We start from the raw sequence: 21,905 nt of genomic DNA on the forward strand, positions 1-21,905 counted from the left end.
GGTTCCCTAGTGATATAATGATTGGCTTATACAAACTCAGCCAGAGCCAGAGACTCAGAGGGGAACTAGAACAGACTCAGAGAAGACAGAGGACTGAGAGGCAGGAGCTCAAGCTCTCAGAGCCAAGAGAGACGCTCATTCCATCTCTCACCTTTGTGATGGTTAGAGGCTGGAGCACAAGCTCCCATACTGAAAAGAGGAAAGGAAGAATTGGACAAAGTAATGTGGAAAGCATTTCAATTTGATTTCATATATGACTTAATTCAATAACATGGCCATACTTCACACACAATGTAAGTTTCTGTGTAATGTATGGTCCAACATAATGATCTGTTCCTCAATCTTCTTCAATTGTTCTTTTTCATGGGACACCCCTATTCCATGTATAATTTACTTCCTTCCTTGCTTTTTCTTTAGAATTCAATTACACATCTTATAGGAGCCTTTTCTTAGTCCTCATTCCCTAATCTCCCAAACATACACACAATCAATGTCAGTCTTCCCCTCTAAGGGTATTTTGAATAAATTTGTACATTCTTCATTTATAAAATTCCTTATCTTAAAGAAACTTGTGGTCAATTGAGGCAGATGTTTCTGTTGTGAGTGTTCCAATGCCTGAAGCATAGCAGACATTTAATAAAAATTTGTTGATTGATCTGTATAAATAGTGAAAACTACCATGTATAATTCTTTCCCTTCTTTAAACAATGACCTGGGTACTACAAAACATTCCATCAGCTAACAAATTTCTTATGGAAATGGAAATAATTAACGTTGTAGTACATCCTTCCAAAGACTTTACCCATCTCTTCTCTGCAAGATTTAATTTATTTTATTTTATATTTTCTTTTTTTATAAAATTTTGAGTTTCAAAATTTTTCTTCCTTCCTCCCTCCCTTTCAATCCCATTCCCCAATATAGCAAAAATATAATCTAGGTTATAATTGTTGAATCATTTTAAACACATTTTCCAGGCCTTTCTCAAATGAGCCTGTTCATCATTTTTAATAGAACAAAAATATTCTATTACTTTCTCATGCTATGTTCTTCAGTCATTCACCAATTGATAGGTATCATTACCACCACAAAAAGAGCTGCTACCAATATTTTTGCAGATGTGGGTTTTTTCTCCTCTTTTTTTGGTTTCTTTGAGATACAGATCCAGCAATGACACTACTGATTCAAAGGGCATGCTTGTAGCTGATTCTCTTCTTTACTGAAGAATTCGAACTGGGTTGAATCATCTCATTCCTGAAGAGAGCCTCCTCCATCAGAGTTGATCATCATATAGTCTTGTTGTTGCTGTGTGTAAAGATCTCCTGGTTTTGCTTATTTCACTTAGCATCAAGGAAATGAGACCTTTATAAGAAACACTGGCTATAAAAGTTTTCTACACCTTTGTGCTTCCCTTCTAATCTTGATTGTGTTAGTTTCGTTTATGCAAAACCTCTTAAATTTAAAGTAATTAAAGCTGTCAATTTTGCATTTCCTAATGTTCTTCTTTGGTCATAGTTTCCTTTTCCACAGACTTGACAGATAGAATATCCCTTGCTCTCCTAATTTGCTTATAATATCATCAATTATGATCAAGTTAATGGATCCATTTTGACCTTATTTTGGTACAGGGTGTTTGATGCAGGTCTGTGCTAAGTTTCTGACATTATTTTCCAGTGTTCCCAGCAATTTTGGTGAAATTGTTAGTTTTTATCACAGAAGCTGAAGTTTGAAGGTTTCTCAAATGCTAAATTAAAAGTGTCAATGATTACTGTGTCATGTGATTTTAATCTATTTCATTGATACACCATTTTATTTCTTAACCAGTACTATGTCTTTTTGATGCCTTCTGCTTTATATAGAGTTTTAGGTCTGGTACTGCTAGGCCACTGTCCTTTGTGTTTGTTCCCACTAATTCCCTTAATTTTCTTGCCCTTTTTTCTGCAAGATGAATTTTGACATTGTTTGTGTTGCTCAAGCTAATAATTTTTTGGCAGTTTGATTGGCTAGGCATTGAACAAGTAGACCAATTTAGGGAACTTTTATGTTTATGCTATTAGCTTGGCCAGCCACGAACAATTGATATTTTCCAGTTGTTTACATGTCACTTTATTTGTGTGAAAAGTGTTTTGTAATCGTCTTATAGAGTTCATATAATAACTGGTTATGACATGTAAAATCTAGGACATTTCTGATAGAGCTTTAAGACTGTAAATTATTGTTATCACTTAACGTCTTTCTTTTTTTTTTCCTATATATATATATATATTATTTTATTTTATAATAACTTTATATTGACAGAATCCATGCCAGGGTAATTTTTTTTACAACATTACCCCTTGCACTGGCTCCTGTTCCGATTTTTTTTCCCTCCCTCCCTCCACCCCCTCCCCTAGATGGCAAGCAGTCCTATATATGTTAGATATGACTTAACATCTTTCTTAAAGACACCTTGTAAGAATCTACTTTTTAATTTTTTTTTAATTTCCTTCAAACTTCCCTAACAACCTGACCAAATTTTTGACTCCACTCTCTTACTAGGCAGTATTGTGTTTCCATTGACCTTATTTAAAACTCATTGAACTTCTAACCACCAAAAAACAAAACAAACAAAAAAAATCCCAAACACCTGAATTTCCCCGTATTCTTATTTCAGAAAAGTTTCTCAAGTTTTTCATAATCTCTCTGTGTGTATAAATTTAGTAGAACATGAACTACCATCACATAAAATAAATACAAGGTGTTAATGCAGATTAGCAATTCAGAGCTCACTTGAAGAGGCAAAAATAATTTAAAGACAATTCTCCACCTAGGTGGAGTTTAGGAAAATCCCTACTTGCCAAGTTAGTAATATTATTTATTTTATTTTTTGATTGTTTTGTTTTTCTGATTATACATATATATAAATATTATTTTAATTACACATTTATTAATCATATTGGGAGAGAAAAACAGAACAAAAAGGAATAACATGAGAGAGAGGAAAAGCAGAAGGAAAAGGAAAAAGTGGACATATTTTTTTTTTTTGATGTACATTCATGTTCCAGACTTTTGTCTCTGGATGCAGATGGTGTTTTCTATCCAAACTTTTTTTTTTCTGGCTCTGAATCTGTAATTCTTCTTCTTTTTTTAATAGTTTTTTTTTTTTAATTTTTATTTAATAATTACTTTATATTGACAGAATCCATGCCGGGGTAATTTTTTTACAACATTATCCCTTGCACTCGTTTCTGTTCCAATTTTTTTCCCCTCCCTCCCTCCACCCCTCCCCTAGATGGCAAGCAGTCCTTTATATGTTGGATATGTTGCAGTATATCCTAGATTGCCTTGGATCACTGAATATCTCAGAAGAAACCAAGTCTTTCATAGCTGTTCATCCCACAATCTTGTTGTTACAGTGTATGACATATTCATGGTACTTTTTGTTTCACTCAACCTCAATTTGTGTAAATCCTTCCAGGCCTTTCTAAAATGTTCTTGTTCATCATTTTTTAAATAGACAATACCATTCCATTACTTTCGTGTACTGATGGTCATCTCACTTTCCAATGCTTTGCCATCATAAAAAGCATTGCTACAAAGCCAGGTTCGCGGTTTGACCTAATTGAAGGGCAAATACTTCTGGGGCAGAGGCTAAGGAAATAACAAAAATAACTCCTAGGGTCAGCTTTGGAGACTTCAGAATGTCCTTGAGGAACGTTTGCCTGAAGGCCAAAGTGTGGATTGGACAGATGACCAGGGAAAGATTGCAGGACCCTCTAGTTGAACATGGTCAAGGGGAGATGAGCAAATCTGGTCTCTGGTTGTGGCTGTAGGTGAGGAAGGGCGATTTCATGCTGGCTGGATGTGGTCCAAGAGAAAGCTGCTGGTTGTGGTCACTTTCTGAATCCCTGCTTTGCGTTGCAAGGCGGAGGGATGAGCTGAAGCTTGCAGCCTCTCCAGATTAGAGGGAACACCTTGAGACTGAGCTTCTGAACGCAATTCAGAAAGGAGAAGCTTTATTCAAACTCGTGCTTAGAATTTGATTATAATAATAAACTGATAAAAATAAAATATAAGAAAAAATGAGCAAGCAAAGGAAAAAAGAAGCACGCATAACTGTAGATCGGGGTTTATATTCAGAGGAATATAGCTTAAAAAAAAAAAAAAAAAAACGCATTCCTGCTCTTCTTTCGCGCCTTCCGCAGGGCGTACGGGCTTGAGCGCTAGCGCGTCCGAGGCCCCGGGCCAGGCGTCCGTAAGCTGACTGCCTGTGAGAGGGTCCCTTAGGGCTTCAGAGTCCAGATCTATGCGGTAGGACGACCGCGTCAGAGGCCGGCGCTCCTGCAGGAGAAACCATGAGGGGAGAATGCAGAAATCAGGGAGTCATGGAAGCCTGCTGATGAGAAACCTAGTAACAAACACCTCTGAACCAACAATGTCATCGGGTTCCAAGTAAAACGTTTTACTCCTCCACCAATTTACATCATCCACCAATTCTCCAAATATTGAAAAAAAAAATATCTCACCCTCGGGGCCAGCTAGATGGTGCAGTGGATGGAGCACCAGCCTTAACTAAGGTCAGGTGGACCTGAGTCCAAATTTGATCTCAGACCCTCAACACTTTCTAGCTTTGTGACCCTGGACAAGTCACTTAACTCCAATTCCCTCAGGGGAAAAAAAATCCTCACCTTTGGATAAGTGATAAAGAATCCTAAAACTTTTGACCAGTTCAGTGAGCAGCCACGTGCCTCTTCTGCTTTTGGTGCTATTCACTCTAAAGGTGGTATTCCTTGCAGGTTGGTAAAAGAGTAAAACAGGTTACAGTGAGACTGCCTTTCTGAAAGTGATCCATTTGATCCTCTTCTTATTACTTTAGCAGAGGGTCTGAGAGAGACTAAACATCCATATACATTTGTATCAAACGAAGGTTTTAAAGAATAACTTTGGGTCGAAGATGCTGCTGACAAAACTGTGTCATTGTCACCGAGACTGATTCCTGTCTTGAAGGCAGCTCTGACTCATTCAGATGGCGAAGTGTTTGAAAGGGGCTTGAATGCTTTAGTACATTTGAGTAGTGACCTCAGGCCTTCTCTAAATGATCACCTGCTTACAAGTCATTCCTTGATCTTTTGCTTCCAAGTCTTTCCAAAAGACTAATGGATAAGAAATCCAAAGAGCCAATCACCAGTGCTTTACAAAAGCTAGAACCCCATGGTGGAAGGGGCTGTCTTATTTATGATTATCAAAGCTAAGATTGCAACCTATTGTTCCATCTCCTCTTAAATCAAAGGAATGACAAAATGATTTGACTAAATGGTGAGAGATTTCAGAAGCCTGTGGTGAACAGCATAGGATCCCATTTGAATAAGGTTCCTTTTCTTAATCTCAACTCCTGATTTCCTATTTTCAAGATAAAATTTAATACACAGAAGGGATATCATGAAATCGCATTTGTCATCATGGGAAAATAGAAAATAATGGAAAACTATTGAAAGGATTTCTATAGTGCAAATGTGGGGTTTATCCGGTTTTTTCCTGCTACATTGATTTGTATTAAGAATCACAGTTTTGGTTACAATTTCTGCTTTTATGTTTATGTTTTAGTTAGAATATCCCTTAAGTGATTTCGCTAGTTGTTCCTAATTACTCCGCCCTACTTTGCTAAGTCTAAAATTCTACAAAATCATAGAAATTCTAAGAATTAAATGATTTAGTAACTTACCGATAACTTATTGCTTATAAATAGGGATTTTTAAAATGTGGAATGCTTGGTGAAAACATCCAGAACATTTCAAAATACTACTATTTATTAGTGTAAATTTTTATATGTTAACATGTAAATTATTATTTTACTACAACTCTAGATGAGTTTAGATGTTGTAATATAATTTATTATATTTCCTTTCCTAAAAGCAGACTTGCAGAATGGAATATTTAAGAATTCAACTGTTGCAATTACAAATTGTATTCACAAAATTTTTGGTTTTAAGGTGTTAACTCTTTTCAGCTTAAGAGAACTTAATTGTATTCTCAAAATTTTTGGTGTTAAGGTGTCAACTCTTTTCCCCTTAAGAGTACTTAGTACTCAAACAGCCCTCCCCCTTTATAGCCCGAAAGTGTGTGTAAGACAGAGACAGAGCAGAGTAAGAGAGAGACAGATACTTTATGGGTACATCTAGTGTACCAAGTTGACACCTGTTACATCTTGTGGCCGAATTGAAAGTTTGGGGTCTGAGATAAAAACTATTCCAGGGTTTTTTACTTCAGGAACTGAGCAAGGGGGAGGAGGAGGGAACTTCTGGTACTTTTAAGAAAGTGCAAGTGGAAGTCAAGTTCACACACACACACACACACACACACACATCTTAGGTGTGAAGTCAGCTTTTCACTTGTGACTCCCTCTTAAATAGAAAGGGCAACTTTATAAAGGAGCTCAGTTATAGATCAAGTCACTGTAGGGAAGTGAGCTCCATATCATTTGGTGGAGCTTTATAAATGCCCTGGTGACAAAAGAAAGTCTTTCCTTTTCCACGCAGGGTTATTTAAGGCAGATGCATCATAGTGGAAATTTCTAACAAAAGGTGATCCACTGGAGAAGGGAAAAGCAAAAGACTCCAGCATCTTTATCAAGAAAAGAACGATAAGGATCCTCAAGATATGGAAAAGCTGGAAACAGAGAGGAAGAGACCTGGAGAGGAGGAATATGGCACAGCTGGGGGCCTGTCAGAGGAAGAGGACTATGTGCCTTATGTGCCCGTAAAGAAGAGAAAGCAACAAAAGCTACAGAAGTTGCTGCGGAAGCGATGGAGGGGAGAGGCTGAGGAGGAGCGGAAAGACAGTGGCAGTGAGTCCCGAGGAGATGAAGGCGACATTCCCCTGGGCCCCCAGTCCAGTGTCAGCCTTCTGGACCAGCACCAGCTCCTGAAGAAGAAGGCAAATGCCCGCAAAGAGTCTGCTAAGGAGAAGCAGCTGAAAGAGGAAGAGAAGATCTTGGAGAGTGTGGCAGAAGGACGAGCTCTCATGTCAGTGAAGGAGATGGCCAGAGGAATCACCTACAAGGATCCCATCAAGACCAGCTGGAAGGCCCCTGGGTATGTGTTGAGCATGTCTGCAGCCAGGCATGAGCGTGTTCGCAAGAAGTACCAGATCTTGGTGGAAGGAGAGGGGATACCACCCCCCCTCAAAAGCTTCAAGGAAATGAAGTTTCCTGCGGCCATTCTGAGGGGCCTGAAGAAGAAAGGAATTCACCATCCCACTCCCATCCAGATCCAGGGCATCCCTGCCATCCTCTCCGGCCGCGACATGATCGGCATTGCTTTCACTGGCTCTGGCAAGACATTAGTGTTCACTCTGCCCCTAATCATGTTTTGCCTGGAGCAGGAGACAAGATTACCATTCTCCAGGAGGGAGGGGCCCTATGGGCTCATTATCTGCCCTTCTCGAGAGCTGGCCCGCCAGACCCATGGCGTCTTAGACTATTACTGTCAGCTGCTGCAGGAAGACAACTACCCCTCCTTGCGCTGTGCCCTCTGCATTGGGGGCACGTCAGTCAAGGAGCAGATGGAAACTATCCGGTATGGGGTGCACGTGATGGTGGCCACTCCTGGGCGTCTCATGGACCTCCTACAGAAGAAAATGGTGAATCTGGACGTTTGCCGCTACCTGGCCCTGGACGAAGCTGACCGAATGATAGACATGGGCTTCGAGGGAGACATCAGAACCATCTTCTCCTACTTCAAGGGCCAGAGACAGACACTGCTCTTCAGTGCTACCATGCCCCAGAAGATCCAAAACTTTGCTAAGAGTGCTCTGGTAAAGCCTGTCATCGTCAATGTGGGCCGGGCAGGGGCTGCCAGTCTGGATGTCATCCAGGAAGTGGAATATGTGAAGGAAGAGGTCAAGATGGTGTACCTGCTAGAGTGTCTGCAAAAGACACCCCCACCAGTGCTGATTTTTGCAGAGAAGAAGGCGGATGTGGATGCCATCCATGAATACTTGCTTCTCAAAGGTGTGGAGGCTGTAGCCATCCATGGAGACAGAGATCAAGCAGAACGGAGCAAAGCCATCGAGACATTCCGCGATGGCAAGAAAGATGTCTTAGTGGCCACTGACGTGGCCTCCAAGGGCCTGGACTTTCCAGCCATTCAGCACGTCATCAACTACGATATGCCCGTGGAGATTGAGAATTACGTTCATCGGATTGGTCGGACAGGCCGCTCTGGGAACACGGGCATGGCCACCACCTTTATCAACAAGGCCTGTGATGAGTCAGTACTCTTGGATCTCAAAGCCCTCCTCCTTGAAGCCAAACAGAAGGTGCCTCACATGCTGCAGGTCCTGCACCAAGGAGATGAATTGGACATTGGAGGAGAGAGAGGCTGCACCTTCTGTGGGGGTCTGGGCCATCGCATCACTGACTGCCCCAAGCTGGAGGCCATGAAGACCAAACAAGTCAGCAACATTGGCCGGAAGGACTACCTGGCCTACGGATCCATGGACTTCTGAGCCAGAACAGAACTGCAGGAAGAAGACCAGGTCTCCCCAAACTTTTCTTTCTGTTTTTTTTTTCTTTTTACTTATTCTGTTTTTTAAAATAAAATAAATTTAAAAAAAAAAGCTTTGGATCTCACGTGTCTATGATGTTTTAAGGACTGCACAGCATCTTTGTCAAAATAAACCTTTGATAGAACATTGGAGGGAATGTTAGCTTTGCAAAGGCTCCTCACTTTTTTATATTCAGCATATTTTCCCTTTTCCATATCACAGTTGTTTTTCATCACCTATCAATATTTGTGTAGTCATTTCCTAATTGGTGGGTATCTACTTTGATTCCAGTTATTTGCTCCCACTAACAGCAGGCTGGTATAAAAAAGATTGCAATAATGACATAATAAAAAGAGGTGACATTAGATATGAACCCCTAGTTTGGAAGCTGTTCAGTACACTACTGATGAAGAACAGGCAACAATTTGCAAATGCAAATAGCTCCATGTGGCTGGGAAGTGGGTAGATAACATTAAAAAGGAAACTCAACTCATGTGTGTCTAGTGATGAAAGAAAGGTCCAATACTGTAATCAATATTGCTAAGGAACTTGGTGTGGAAGCTCTAGGAATCAGAGTAAACTAGATGTATTCAAACAGAAGGTGGATAGATTAAACTTTGTTATCTTTGAGGTTAGTAAATTTAATTGGATAAGCAGGGGTGAGTTTAATTGAGATGATAATCAGTATGCTGTAATGATGTAATTGCAATAAGATAGATAGGACTAACAAGGATTGGAATATAGACATTGCATCTTTGACCTTCTTCATGGTGGTTATCCTGTCTCCTGCACTAAGATGAGACTGACAGAGGAAACTGGGACAGACTATGACAGACGCAGATTGTGAAAGGGACAATAAAGATTTTGGATTTTATGCCTGACTGTTCTCGTGGTGATTTTTCTACTGAGGCTAAGTAAGGCCCTTCTGGAGGACCTCCAGAAAGCTTGCCGGAATGTTACAAATTCTCTTTCTCTCTTTTAAAAAAAAAATTCTTTCAAAGTACCCTAAGAATGTGACCAATTTCTTGGCCAAACTCACTTATTTGGCAGCTTAATATTTCCATGCCCTTGTTTGGAGTTCAGTAACTTCTAAACACCAAAAAACAAAACAAACAAAAATACCAAAACATTCTTATTTCATCCATTCACCCAATCACCATCTCATTTTTATTTCAGAAAACTTCCTCAAACATTTTCTCAACACTCTGCAGGGGTCCTCAAACTTTTTAAATAGGGGGCAAGTTCACTGTCCCTCAGACTGTTGGAGGGTCGGACTGTAGTAAAAACAAAAACTTTGTTTAGTGGGCCTTTAAATAAAGAAACTTCATAGCCTTGGGTGAGGGGATCATCATCCTCAGCTGCTGCATTTGGCTTGCTTGCTGTAGTTTGAGGACCCCTGTAACTTAAACCATATATTATTGTGTTAATATTCTACATTTGGTTTAGTCCTTCCCTACCTGGTGGGAATCTAATGTATTTCTATTTTTTCATTCACTCTTGGACAAAGAGACTTATCTCTAATTCATACTACTTCCATCCTTTCATCCCAAGCAAAAGGGGTTCTATCTCTGCTCAGATCTAGCTGAATGGAATACAATGGGATAGAATTCACCTTAGATTAAATTCTTTGTAAGGTTTTCTAATTAGGTGGAACAACAACTTCAAGATTTCAATACAAATAGCACCTCAGAGCAAACTTGGAAAGGACGAAATAACTTAAAGTCAGGATTAAGTAGTTCTCCACATAAAACAACCTTGGAAAAATTTAGGAAAAACCCTAATTCCCAGATTCGTGGGGATTTAAAAAAAAATCTTTTTTGTTGTTGTATTCTTTTTTCCAATTACACACATGCTTTAAAAAAATATATACACATTTTTTATGAATCATATTAGGAGAGAAAAATCAGAAGAAAAGGGAAAAACCATGAAAGAAAAAAAAAAATGAACGTGGCTTCTCTTGTTCTACATTCATTCTCCATACTTCTCTCTCTCTGGATGCAGAAGGTGTCGTCTATCCAAACTGTATTGGGATTGCCTTGTATCACTGAACTGCCGAGAAGAGCCAAGTCTTTCACAGATGATCAGGACATGTTCTTGCTGTTACTGTGTACGCTGTATTCGTAGTTCTATTCATTTTGCCCAGCATCAGTTCTTTGTAAATCTTCCCAGGTCTTTCTAGGCCTTTATAAATTCAGCTTATTCGTCATTTGTATTAGAACAATTTCTTTCTTATAACATTACTTTCACATAACAATTTATTCAGCCATTCCTCAGCTGATGGCTTTTACTCACTTTCCTTTCTTTGACACCAGAAAAAGAGCTGCTGCAAACCCAGGATGATGCTTTGAACTGATTGAAGTTCAAATACTTCTGGAGCAGAGCCTAAAAAGAGTCAAAAAAAAAAATAAGCCTCAGGAGAAGCTTTGTAGGCATCAGTTTAGACTCCAGCAAGTTTTGCCTGAAGGACAAAGTTGGCTTTGGAAAGATGACCATGGAAAATGGCAGGTTGAACCTTGTCAAGATGAGATGACCAGATTTGGTCCCTGACTGTGGTTGGGGGTGAGGAGGGGTGATTTCATGCTGGGCGGTATGGTCAAAAAGAAAGTTGCTGATGGTGGTCACTCTCTGAACCCCTGATTTGGGTTGCAAGGTAGAGGGGTGAGCTGAAGCTTGCAGCCTCTAGAGACTGGAGGGAGCAATAGCATTGGCAGTGCTCATGGTTTGTGGCTCAGGAGATGAAAACAACAGCACAAAAAACCTGGATTAGGCCTGAGATACCCCCAACACCTCAGGACTAAAGGCTAACTTTAATACAAATTCCATAAACAGGAAATTTGCTGCTACTGCTGCTACTACTACTACTGATGATGAAAAAGAAGACTAAGAATCCATCCAAAGATTATATCTATGCTTACAAAGAAGATCTGGATTCAAATTCAGAAGAAGATGGTGAAATTAAAATAGTTACTTTGATGCCTTCTGAGAAGATGGCAGAGCTCCAGATTCCCATGAACAGACAGGAAATTAGAACAAAATGAATATAGAGAAGCAAAAATAAAGGGGTAAAATAGTGGTCTTCCTAGGACAAAATGAGAGGACTTCAGAAAAGACAGGAATTTCAAGGACTGAGACTTAGCCAGCGAGAAGGATAGACACCTCTAGACTGACTTCTTCACGAGTCTACAAACACAACAAATCAAGCCCTGGGGCAGCTCTGTCAGCAGGCAGACTAATCCTCCCAAAATTTCCTCTCAACTTTCTCCTCACTCTAAGCTTCAAAGAAATTTCACCTCAGAAACTTTCATCTCACAAACTTGTACCTCTTGAACTCTGATCTAAAGAATAGCAGACAGCTGAGTGGGAGAAGATTGAAAGTCTTCCCTGACTTTCCTGATGCCAGCTTTAGCAGTGCTGATTAGAAGCGATCTGAGGTCGTTGGCTGAGCAGTAATCACATGCCAGGTGACTTCAGTTTCATAGAGAAATTGAAGAAGCATTTTCAGGATATTATGCCTGGGGCCCTAATTGTGGCTAATGGGAAAAGAGAAGTCCCTGAGATTGAGTTCCTGAACATAATTCAGAAAGAAAGATCTGAGGACTATATTAACCATATTCGGGATTAAAACTTAATTATAACAATAAATTGCTAAGAGATAAAATAAAAACAAAAATGAGCAAACAAAGGGAAAATAACCCTAGATAAACTATGAAGACCAGGGTTGACATTCAGAGGAAGATAGTTTTAAAAAAAGAACACTTCTACCACAAAGAGTAATCTCAAATCATCAAAACCAAAAAACAAAACCAAAACAACAACAACAACAACAACAACAACAACAACAACAACAAAAACCTAAAACAACTGAGAAGAACTGAAAAAGGAACTTAGAAATCAAAACAGGGAGATGAAGGGGGTGATGTGTGTGTGTGTGTGGGGGGGACTAAAAGAAATCTAAAAAAACTTGTGAAAAGAAAGGTACCCAATTGGAAAAAGATACCAAAATGTACAAAGAAAATTAAATCCTTGAAAATCAAAATTGGGCAAGTGGAATTGAATGATATTTTAAACTCCAAGAGCTAATAAAACTAGGAAAATTGAAGAGTACCTGAAAAATCTTCTTAGAAAAATAAAGGATGAGGAAAACAGATTGAGGAGAGAATATAAAATTTTTGGAGTTTTTGAAAGTAATGATTTTAAAATCTGGATACAATTTTACAGGAAATTATTAAAGAAAATTTCCCTGAAGTTGAAGAACAACTGTATAAAATTTAAAAAAAAAATGGGGGAGAGAAAAAAAAAAAAAAAAAAAAAAACTACTGATCATCACTTAAAAGAGATTCCAGGAAGAAAACTTACAGGAATGTCTTAGCCAAATTTCAAAACTCCCCAAGTAGAAAATATGGCAAGCAACAAGAAAGGAAAACAATTTAAATATTGCAGAAATAATCAGGATTCCCAAAGTATAGCCCTAGCTATACTAAAAGACTGTAGATCTTGTATCATTATATTTTGAAGAGAAAAAGAGCTGGGGTTGTGTACAAAAATAACTTCCATAGCAAAGTTGAGTATGATTCTGAATAATAATTTTAAAAGGACATTCGATGAATTGAAAGACTTTCAGATATTTGTGACAAAAAGGCCAGAACTCAATGGAAATATTGATATACAGGATCCAGAAGAAATATGAGGAGAATGTTTTTAAAATATTATAATAAGGCAGCCTTTAAGGTAAATCTGTTTTCTTCATATGTAGGAAAATATTAGCATCATTCTTAAAACAGTCATCATTAACATTATGTGCAAGGGAGATTGAGGCTGAGTTTGTATGTTGCAGTGAGTCTAAAAAACAAAATTAGGTAAGAAATAATAAAAAGGAACAATTCTACAGATTGGATGTGAAAGGAAGAATTAATACAGAAGAAATAAGCTGATAGAGAACTAATCATAGTTAAACCTTATTCTCATCAGATTTGGATTAAAAAAGAAATAACAAGAATATCTCGAAGAGCATAGAATACTTCTGAACTTGTAGAGCTTAGCTTTGGGTAAAGTATAGGAAGGTAAGGGGAAAATAAGCCTGAGAAGGGAAATTGTAAGTAAAAATAAGATGGAAGGAAATGAAGAAATAGTAATGATTACTTTGAATGTGAATAGGATATAAAACAGAAATATATAGCAGAATGGATTGAAAATGAAAGTCCAGGAATATGCTGTTTACAAGAAAGACAGTTAAGAATGAGAGAAGCACAGAGTTAAAATGGAAGATTGGGAGTTAGAGCCAAGATGGCAAAGGCAAGGATTTGCCTGAGCCATTTCCCAAACCCCTTCAAGATAATGACTCTAAGCAAATACGAAAGCTCCAGAACCCACAAGAAGATAGAGGGAATTTTTTTTTCCAGCCCAAAATAACTTAAAATTTAACAGGTTTAGCAAGTTGTCTTTGTTTAATGGATACTGAATAAAGTGATTTTAATTTATCTATTTAAAAAAGATGAGGGGTGGGGAGACTTGGCATGAAAGGTTGGTTGCACCAGAGTAAGAATGGTCGCTACCCTAGCGACCAGGTCTCAGGAAAACAGGAGCAGCCATCAGGGTCACCTAATCTTTGTAAAAAGTGGTGATTTTCAGACCTCTCAACCCATAGGTCATCAGGAATGCACAATCCAGTGAGAGTGGAGCACAGACAGTCAAGCTCCCAAGAGTAAAAGTTATTATGTTTCAACTTATGTGGATTAGTAATTATGATCTCAGACAAATTCATGGATAAAATAGATTTAGTTATAAATATAAACAAGGAAACGACATTTTGATTTTTTTAAAATACTTCGAATCAATGCTATTGAACCCATATGCACCAAATTCTATAGCACATTTCAAAAGAAAAAAAAAAGATCCCATCCTGAGATCAGAAGGACCTGAAATCAAAGAATCTAAACTGTTTAGATTGACAGGGAAACAAGAATATTTTTTTCTTTTTAAAAAGTTTTTGATTTTTAAAACATATGCACAATTTTACACATTAACCCTTGAAAAACCTTATCTTCCAATTTTTCCCTCCTTTCCCCCACTATCTTCCCTAGATGTCTTATAATCCAACATATATTGGATATACATTTGCAATTCTTCTATGCATATTTCCCCTATTATATAATGCTGCATGAGAAAAATTATATCACAAATTAAAGAAATAAGAAAAAATACAAGCAAGCAACAACAAAGAGTAAAAACACTATGTTGTGATCCATACTCAGTCCCCACAGTCTCTCTTTGGGTTCAGAGGGAGAGCCCTCTTCATCACAAGAACATTGAAACTGATCAGAATCATCTAATTGTTGAAAAGAGCCATATTTGTCAGAATCAACATGTTCTCCTTCTTGCTGTCTACAATGATCTGCTAGTTCATCAGTTCATGTAAATCTTTCCAGGCCTCTCTGAAATCATCTTGCTGATGGTTTTTTAGAGAACAATAATATTCCATTACATTCATACATCATAACTCATTCAGCCATTCCCCAACTGATGGGCAGTTTCTTGCCTCTATATAAAGGGCTGCTGCCACAAACATTGTTGCATATGTGGGTCCATTCCCTCCCATGTGATCTCTTTGGGATACAATCCCAGTAGAAACACTGCTGGATCAAAGGACATATGCAGTTTGATAGCGCTTTGGCCATAGTTTCAAATTGCTCTCCAGCATGGTTCAATCAGTTCACAACTCCATTAACAATGTATTAGTGTTCCAGTTTTCCCACATTCTCTCCAAAATTTGTCAGCTTTTCCTGTCATCTCAGCCCATCTGAAAGTTGTGTAGTGATACCTCAGAGTTATCTTAATTTGCATTTTTCTGATCAATAGCGATTTAGGGCACCTTTTCATATGACTAGAAATGGTTTCAATTCATTCAAAAGAAAACTGTCTGTTCATTCCCTGACCATTTATCAATTGGAGAATGACTTCAGTTCTTATAAATTTGAATCAATTCTCTATATATTTTAGAAATGAGGCCTTTATCAGAATCCTTCAAAATAAAAATTGTTTTCCAGTTTGTTACTTCCCTTTTAATCTTGTCTGCATTGGTTATGTTTATACAGAAACTTTTAAAACTTAATATAATCAAAATGATCTATTTTGTATTCAGTAATGTACTCCAGTTCTTTTTTTGCCGCAAATTCCTTCCTTCTCCAAAGTTCTGAGAGGTAAAACTATCCTTTGTTCTTCTAATTTACTTATAATATCATTCATATCATTTACATATAATATCTAATTTACTTATAATATCATTCATATCAGTCTATTTAATGAACCTTATATACCGTGTATACTGTGTAAGGTGTGAGTAAATACCTAGTTTCTGCCATAGTGATTTCCAATTTTCCCCCAGTTTTTGTCAAATAGTAGCTTCTTATGCCAAAAGCTGGGATTTGTCAAATACTAAATGCCTGTAGTCATTGATTATTTTGTTCTGTGAATCTAACCTATTGTAATGATCAACTACTCTCTTTCTTAGCCAGTACAAAATGGTTTTGCTGATCACTGCTTTCTAATGTAGTTTTGGGTCTGGTACAGCTAAGTCACCTTTATTAGCATTTTTTTCATGATTTCCCTTGAAATTCTTGATCGTTTCTTCTTCCAGGTGAACAAAAAAAAAATGAATATTAAAATAAGCCTATTTTATACAAAGGAATCATAAATGAGCTTCCTAAGGGGGAAAAAAAGAATGAAGACCAGATTGATTTGTAAGCAAATTCTCCAAAAATTTAAAGATCAGCTAATCCCAATATGGAGTAAATTGAAGAACGAGTACTACCAAATGTTTTAATGAAACAAATATGATACTGACATATAAAGAAGAGAGAACATAAATACAGAAAGAAAATTATAGACAAATTTCATTAATGTATATGGATGTAACAATTGTAATGAAAATACTAGCCTAGAGACTACAAGAGTATATCAGAGATTATAGATAATCACTAAATTGGATTATACCAAGAATGGTATAACATAAAAAATTTCATTAATGTAATTATAGCATGTTTTTGATACAAATAAAGTGAGACTTAACTACTTGAAGAAATAGTGATTGTTTGAAGATGGGCAGAAGCAATATTAGAAAATGCAAATTCTACTTAAAGTACTTATTCAATGCTATCATAATTGAACTACCAAAAATCATTTTCTTTAATTAGAAAAAGTAGTAATAAAATTCATTGGGAAGAACAAAAGGTCAAGAATATCAAAGGTATTAATGAAAAAAATGTTAAAGACATTTTAGTAGTACCAGTTTTATAGATAGATTGTTGGATAAAGGTCTCCTATCTCAAATGGAGAACTTTGTCAAATGTATGCGATTATGAGGAATTTTCAGTGAAAAGGATGTGTTTCCATGAAAAAAAAATGGCCCAAACTACTTCTAGTCATAAGAAATGCTCTTCATTTTGGAACTGTGCTCAAAAAAAAAAAAAATCAAACTGTACATACCATTTGATCCAACAGTGTTTTTTTTTTTTTTTATTGGGGTCATATCCCTAAGAGATCTTAAAAGAAGGAAAGGGACCCTCATATGGAAAAATATTTGTGGCAGCCCTTTTCGAATTGGAAACTAAATGGATGCCCATCAGTTGGAGAATGGCTGGATAATTATGTTATATGAATTTTACGGAGTATTATTGTGCTGTAAGAAACGATCAGCAGGATAATTTCAAAGAGACCTGCAGAGACTTACATGAACTGATGCTAGGTGAAATGAGCAGAACCAGGACATCATTGTACATGGCAACATCAATATTATACAACAATCAAATCTTATGAGATGATTGATGCCAGGTCCAATAATCTTGCGATAAAGAGAGCCATCTACATCCAAAGAGAGGAGTGTGGGAACTGACTGTGAATCACAACATAACATTCTCACTTGCTTTGTTGTTCGCTTGCATTTTGTTTTCTTACTCACTTTCTTTTATTTGATCTGATTTTTCTTGTGCAGTAAGAGAATTGTATAAATATGTTTATATATATATCAGGTTTAACATATATTTTAACATGATTAAGATATACTGGATTGCTTGCCATCTACGGGAGGGGATAGGGAAAAGGAGGAGAAAATCTGAAACAAAAGGCTATGCAAGGGTCAATGTTGTCAAACTATTCGTGCATGTTTTGAAAATAAAAGGCCTTTTTCAAAATAAGAAATGCTCTAAATCATTTTTTTATTGGAGAGATGCAAATTAAAAGTAATTAAAACATAATCTCCCACCTATTAGATTGGTTAAAATGATAGAAAGAGGAAATGACAGTTGTTAGAGGGGATGTGGGAAAATTGAGGCACTAAAACACTATTGATAGAACAGTGAACTCATCCAAACATTTTATAGAACTATCTGCCCAAAGAATTATAAAAGTGCATTTACTCTTTGACTCCAGAGTAAGACTTTTAGCTGTGTTTCCCAGAGTGATCAGGGGAGAAGGAAAAGGACTAATATATATTCTAATAATTTAATAATATATCTAATCTAATCTAATAATCTAATATATTTTTTAATAATATATATTCTAAAATATTTATTACAACTCTCTTTGTGGTGGCAAAGAATTGTAAATTGAGGGGATGTCCTTCAGTTGTGGAATGGCTAAACAAGTTGTGGTATATGATTGTGATGGAAAGCACTGCAAGAAATAAGCGTGTTACTTTTAGAAAACCGAAGAAAGACATATGAAATAATGAATTGTGAAGTGAACAGAACTCAAAGAATGTTGTATACAGTAACATCAATATTGTTCAAAGAATAATTGGGAAGAATCAGGGTATTTCAAATATCATAAATACTCAGCTCAATTATAAAGGACCTATGAAGTAAGGTGCTATCTACCTCCAAAGAAAAAACTGATAAATAGAAGTAAGCAAAACATGAATGGAAAAATTGGTTTATTAAATGTCATCCCAGAAGAAAATTTACAGGAATTTCTAAGTATATATAAATTATTTTTATTTTCCATTATTTTCCAAGTTCTTGTTTACATTTCCTTGTTCTCCTCCCCTACTCCTTCCACCACCACCACCCCCAATAGCAGAGAAATCAGCAAGGCCAGCCTTATCCAAAACAATTTTATAATCAAAGGACTGAAAACAATAAACCACGAAAGTATGAGGATATGTACCAATAGAGTGTTAGTGAATGGAAAATGCAATTTTGACTTTAGATGATACTGGATTATTTAGAACTGACTTTTAAGGAAAAGTAGACACTGATGTCTACAAGGAAAGGTGTTCTTCACAAATAATTATTGAGCCAATATGGTTGCTTTGTATATTCATTGGTAGAAAGTAACCCACTGCAGCAACAAGTACCTTTAAATTCATCAAATGTGTCAAGTTTGATTATAATTATCTTTGTAATAGTTATACAAGAAGCCACACTCTTGAAGGTTCACTAGAGCTCAAGTTCACAATTCTACTCACTTTATGCACTGCCTGTATGTAGTACATGTATCCTGATGTTCAACTATTTTAAAGTTTAAACAAAATTTCAATGTAGGTGATTGTTTTAATGAAAAAAATTGTTTAAAATAACAGGAATGAGGGATGTTATTTCATCCAAGTTGAATGATTTAATCCTTGTGAAATAGACATGCCAGGTGGAAAGATGGGATGTGGCACTGGAGGTTGTCCACCTTGGGGCACAAATGGAATAGGGTATCTAGGAGGTGGCATTGAAAGTCCTGGACAAGAATAGGAAGGATCAGCATGAGCTGGAGGCAATTGTGGAGGGTGAAAGTTAAAGTTATATGCTGGTGGGGGGACATTTGCAGATGTTGGTGTAGGAATTATGGGTGGTGGAAAGGATGATGCTAGGGCAGGTGGGACAAGTGATGGAGGGTTAAGAGGATGTATGTGTGGAGGGTATGGCAAATGAGTGGCTTGTCCATATTCTGGGGGCAGAACCCCATGGAATGGTCTGTCTGTGTTCCTCATGAATTGCATATTTTCATAACCTTCTGATATGTAGGAATTTGTATTTGACATTGTAGTGAAGTGGCTAAAAGGTGGTAGCGAGGGATGGTGAGGAAGAGGAGGTGGTTGATATACAGGGGCAGAATAACTTTGAGGAGCAATCTGGACGTTTGGTAGCTCTCCAAACTCCATTGTGCTGGTCTGCTCTCCCTTTCCTATTGAAACTGCATCTGTGAGCACTGGTTGACATTGTGGAGGTCGATGTCCAGGTAATCTTGATGGGTGTATGGTCTGAATTTGGGAGATTTTAGATGGTGATGACTCTGCTGCCTTATTATCTGCCCTGGAAGAAATAGCGAGTGATTGTTTAACTTTCCTGGGAGAGTTAGACCGAGGAGATGGTTTCTTAGATTGTTGTGCTTGCTGCTGTTGCTGCTGCTGTTCACTGCTGGGTCTCTTTCTTTTGGGGCTGCCACCATTTAGAATTTTGAGAATGCTGGAACTGTTGTCACAGCACTGGAGTGAGGGCACTTGAGGCCTTGACTGAAGAGACTCTGGTTGCTGCAAATGATGAGGAATATGGAGAGCTTTCTGCTCGTGTTCTTGTGAATAGAGATCCAGGATCTGACGGCAAATATCTTCTAATACCTCATCAGATACATCTGGAACAAACTGTTCCCACCATCTCTCGTACAATGGGTTTGATGTCCATTCCTGTATTTTAAATTTGCATAAGTGACCTGCCAAGTACATCACTGAGACTGCTATGATATCCGGTTCCCACTGTAATGATAATGTAGTACACAAGCTGTCATTTACAAATGTCCATGCCATTTGAACTAACTTTTGGATTTGGTTTTTATCACCTTTGAGTTGTTTGGCATATTTTAACAGATATTCATAGGGATGTTCCACCTGAAAATCAAACTTTATAGCCTGTAATAAGACCCTTTCTAAAGCGATAATTTCCTCGTTTGGGTCATCTCCAAATTGACCAAACTGTATGTCATTTAACAAGCTGCGAACTGTTTTGAGAATATCAATACATCTTTTAGGAGTTTCTTCTACTTTTCCTGCCAAAAAAAGAGCACACGCTCCTGTCACATATCTTGGGAATTGCTTAAATGAATGAAACATGTAGAAACGGTGAAAAAACATTACTCCTGTAGCCACCGTGAGATAGGGCAGTCCCAAAGATTTTCCTACATCAAAGATGAACCTGGCACCCTCTCGTCGGTATTGGGCTTCAATAGCTGGATCCAGGCCCTCTAACAGGGAAGGTGTCATAGATAAAATTTTTTTATCCCAATACCAGCATGGTTTTCTGTCGTCCAGAGTTTGGTTTGCCAAAGTTTCTGAAGAACTGGAAGTTTCTTCATTCCCCGTCATTTCTTGAAGTCAACTTGTTCTTAATGAAAACTTTTCCTGAGTAAGTTAGAATCTTCCACCTGACCAAGTCCTCCTTAGCAACTCCTCTTACTGCAGTCTGCAGCGATTTTGCACATGGGGTGCCAGAAAACCTGGAACAAAAAAATCGGTACAATTCAATATTATTAATTTAATCAGATGTATTTCTACATTGTCTTATCCAAGAATATGCTATCATGTATAGTTGATATGAAGATAGTTTGTCCAAATTTGTTGGAAGCTGCTTCCTTAGGATAAGCTGATTCTTAATGTGAGGAGACTGATAAACTTCTCAGCCCTCTGTGCGAAGCTCGATCTTCCACTTGGGAATTTCTCTAATTCATAAACCTCCCCATTCTAACATGGTGCGAAACTAGTTCTTCCCAGTTGTGAATCCCTTAATCCTAGTTAAGCCTGGATTGTAAAATATGTCCCGGGTATGCTTTCCTCTCTCTCTCCTTCTTTCCCTGTTTTCTTCTCGCTCGCTCCCTTCTGTTTTCTTATTCTCCCTCCTTACCTCTTTCCTTCTGCACCATGAGATGCTTGCAGAAGTCTCGGCTTGGGCCCTGAGGGAAGATCGTTGGAGAACGCCCTTCTCAGCTCCTAAGAAAGGGTCAGTGGTGGGGGGGATGCGATGCGATGCGATGCGATGCGATGCGATGCGATGCGATGCGATGCGATGCGATGCGATGCGATGCGATGCGATGCGATGCGATGCGATGCGATGCGATGCGATGCGATGCTCTTCAACAGCGCGGCCTGAAGCAACTGGAAACCTCGCCTGATTGCTGCTTATTTAAAGAGGCTACGAGTTAACACCTGGTTCTAGGAGCCTACGAGTTAACACCTGGTTCTAGGATGCTACGGGTTAACGCCTTGTTCCAGGCGGCTAAGACTTAACACCTTCTAGAGAAGAACTTGGTAACCTTAACCAGAGAAATTCTAAATGGAAAGGTTTCCTCTGCCCGGATTGCTAGACGCAACTTGCCTAAGATTCTCCTTTGTAAGTCAGGGACTTACAGGGAAA

The 21,905-nt window shown here is 37.9% G+C and overlaps 2 protein-coding genes and 1 pseudogene across 2 annotated transcripts; 2 read left to right on the forward strand and 1 right to left on the reverse strand.

The window, feature by feature from the left end:
- Positions 1-4,342: 4,342 nt before the first annotated feature.
- Positions 4,343-5,259, forward strand: LOC127543689 (PACRG-like protein; annotated as a pseudogene).
- Positions 5,260-6,633: 1,374 nt separating this feature from the next.
- On the forward strand, positions 6,634-8,481 carry LOC127543696 (probable ATP-dependent RNA helicase DDX41). Its single transcript, XM_051969943.1, has one exon. It carries the CDS (start codon positions 6,634-6,636, stop codon positions 8,479-8,481), a length of 1,848 nt encoding a protein of 615 aa, XP_051825903.1.
- Positions 8,482-19,105: 10,624 nt separating this feature from the next.
- Positions 19,106-20,860, reverse strand: LOC127548555 (cyclin-K-like). Its single transcript, XM_051975999.1, has one exon. The coding sequence runs from the start codon at positions 20,858-20,860 to the stop codon at positions 19,106-19,108; it is 1,755 nt and encodes a 584-aa protein (XP_051831959.1).
- Between the last annotated feature and the right edge of the window lie 1,045 nt (positions 20,861-21,905).

Source organism: Antechinus flavipes, chromosome 1 (assembly GCF_016432865.1).
Source record: "Antechinus flavipes isolate AdamAnt ecotype Samford, QLD, Australia chromosome 1, AdamAnt_v2, whole genome shotgun sequence".
Classification (NCBI taxonomy): domain Eukaryota; kingdom Metazoa; phylum Chordata; class Mammalia; order Dasyuromorphia; family Dasyuridae; genus Antechinus; species Antechinus flavipes.

Coding starts and splice junctions, on each gene's coding strand:
- LOC127543696 (XM_051969943.1), top strand. CDS start 6,634: ATGGAAAAGCTGGAAACAGAGAGGAAGAGACCTGGAGAGGAGGAATAT.
- LOC127548555 (XM_051975999.1), bottom strand. CDS start 20,860: ATGACGGGGAATGAAGAAACTTCCAGTTCTTCAGAAACTTTGGCAAAC.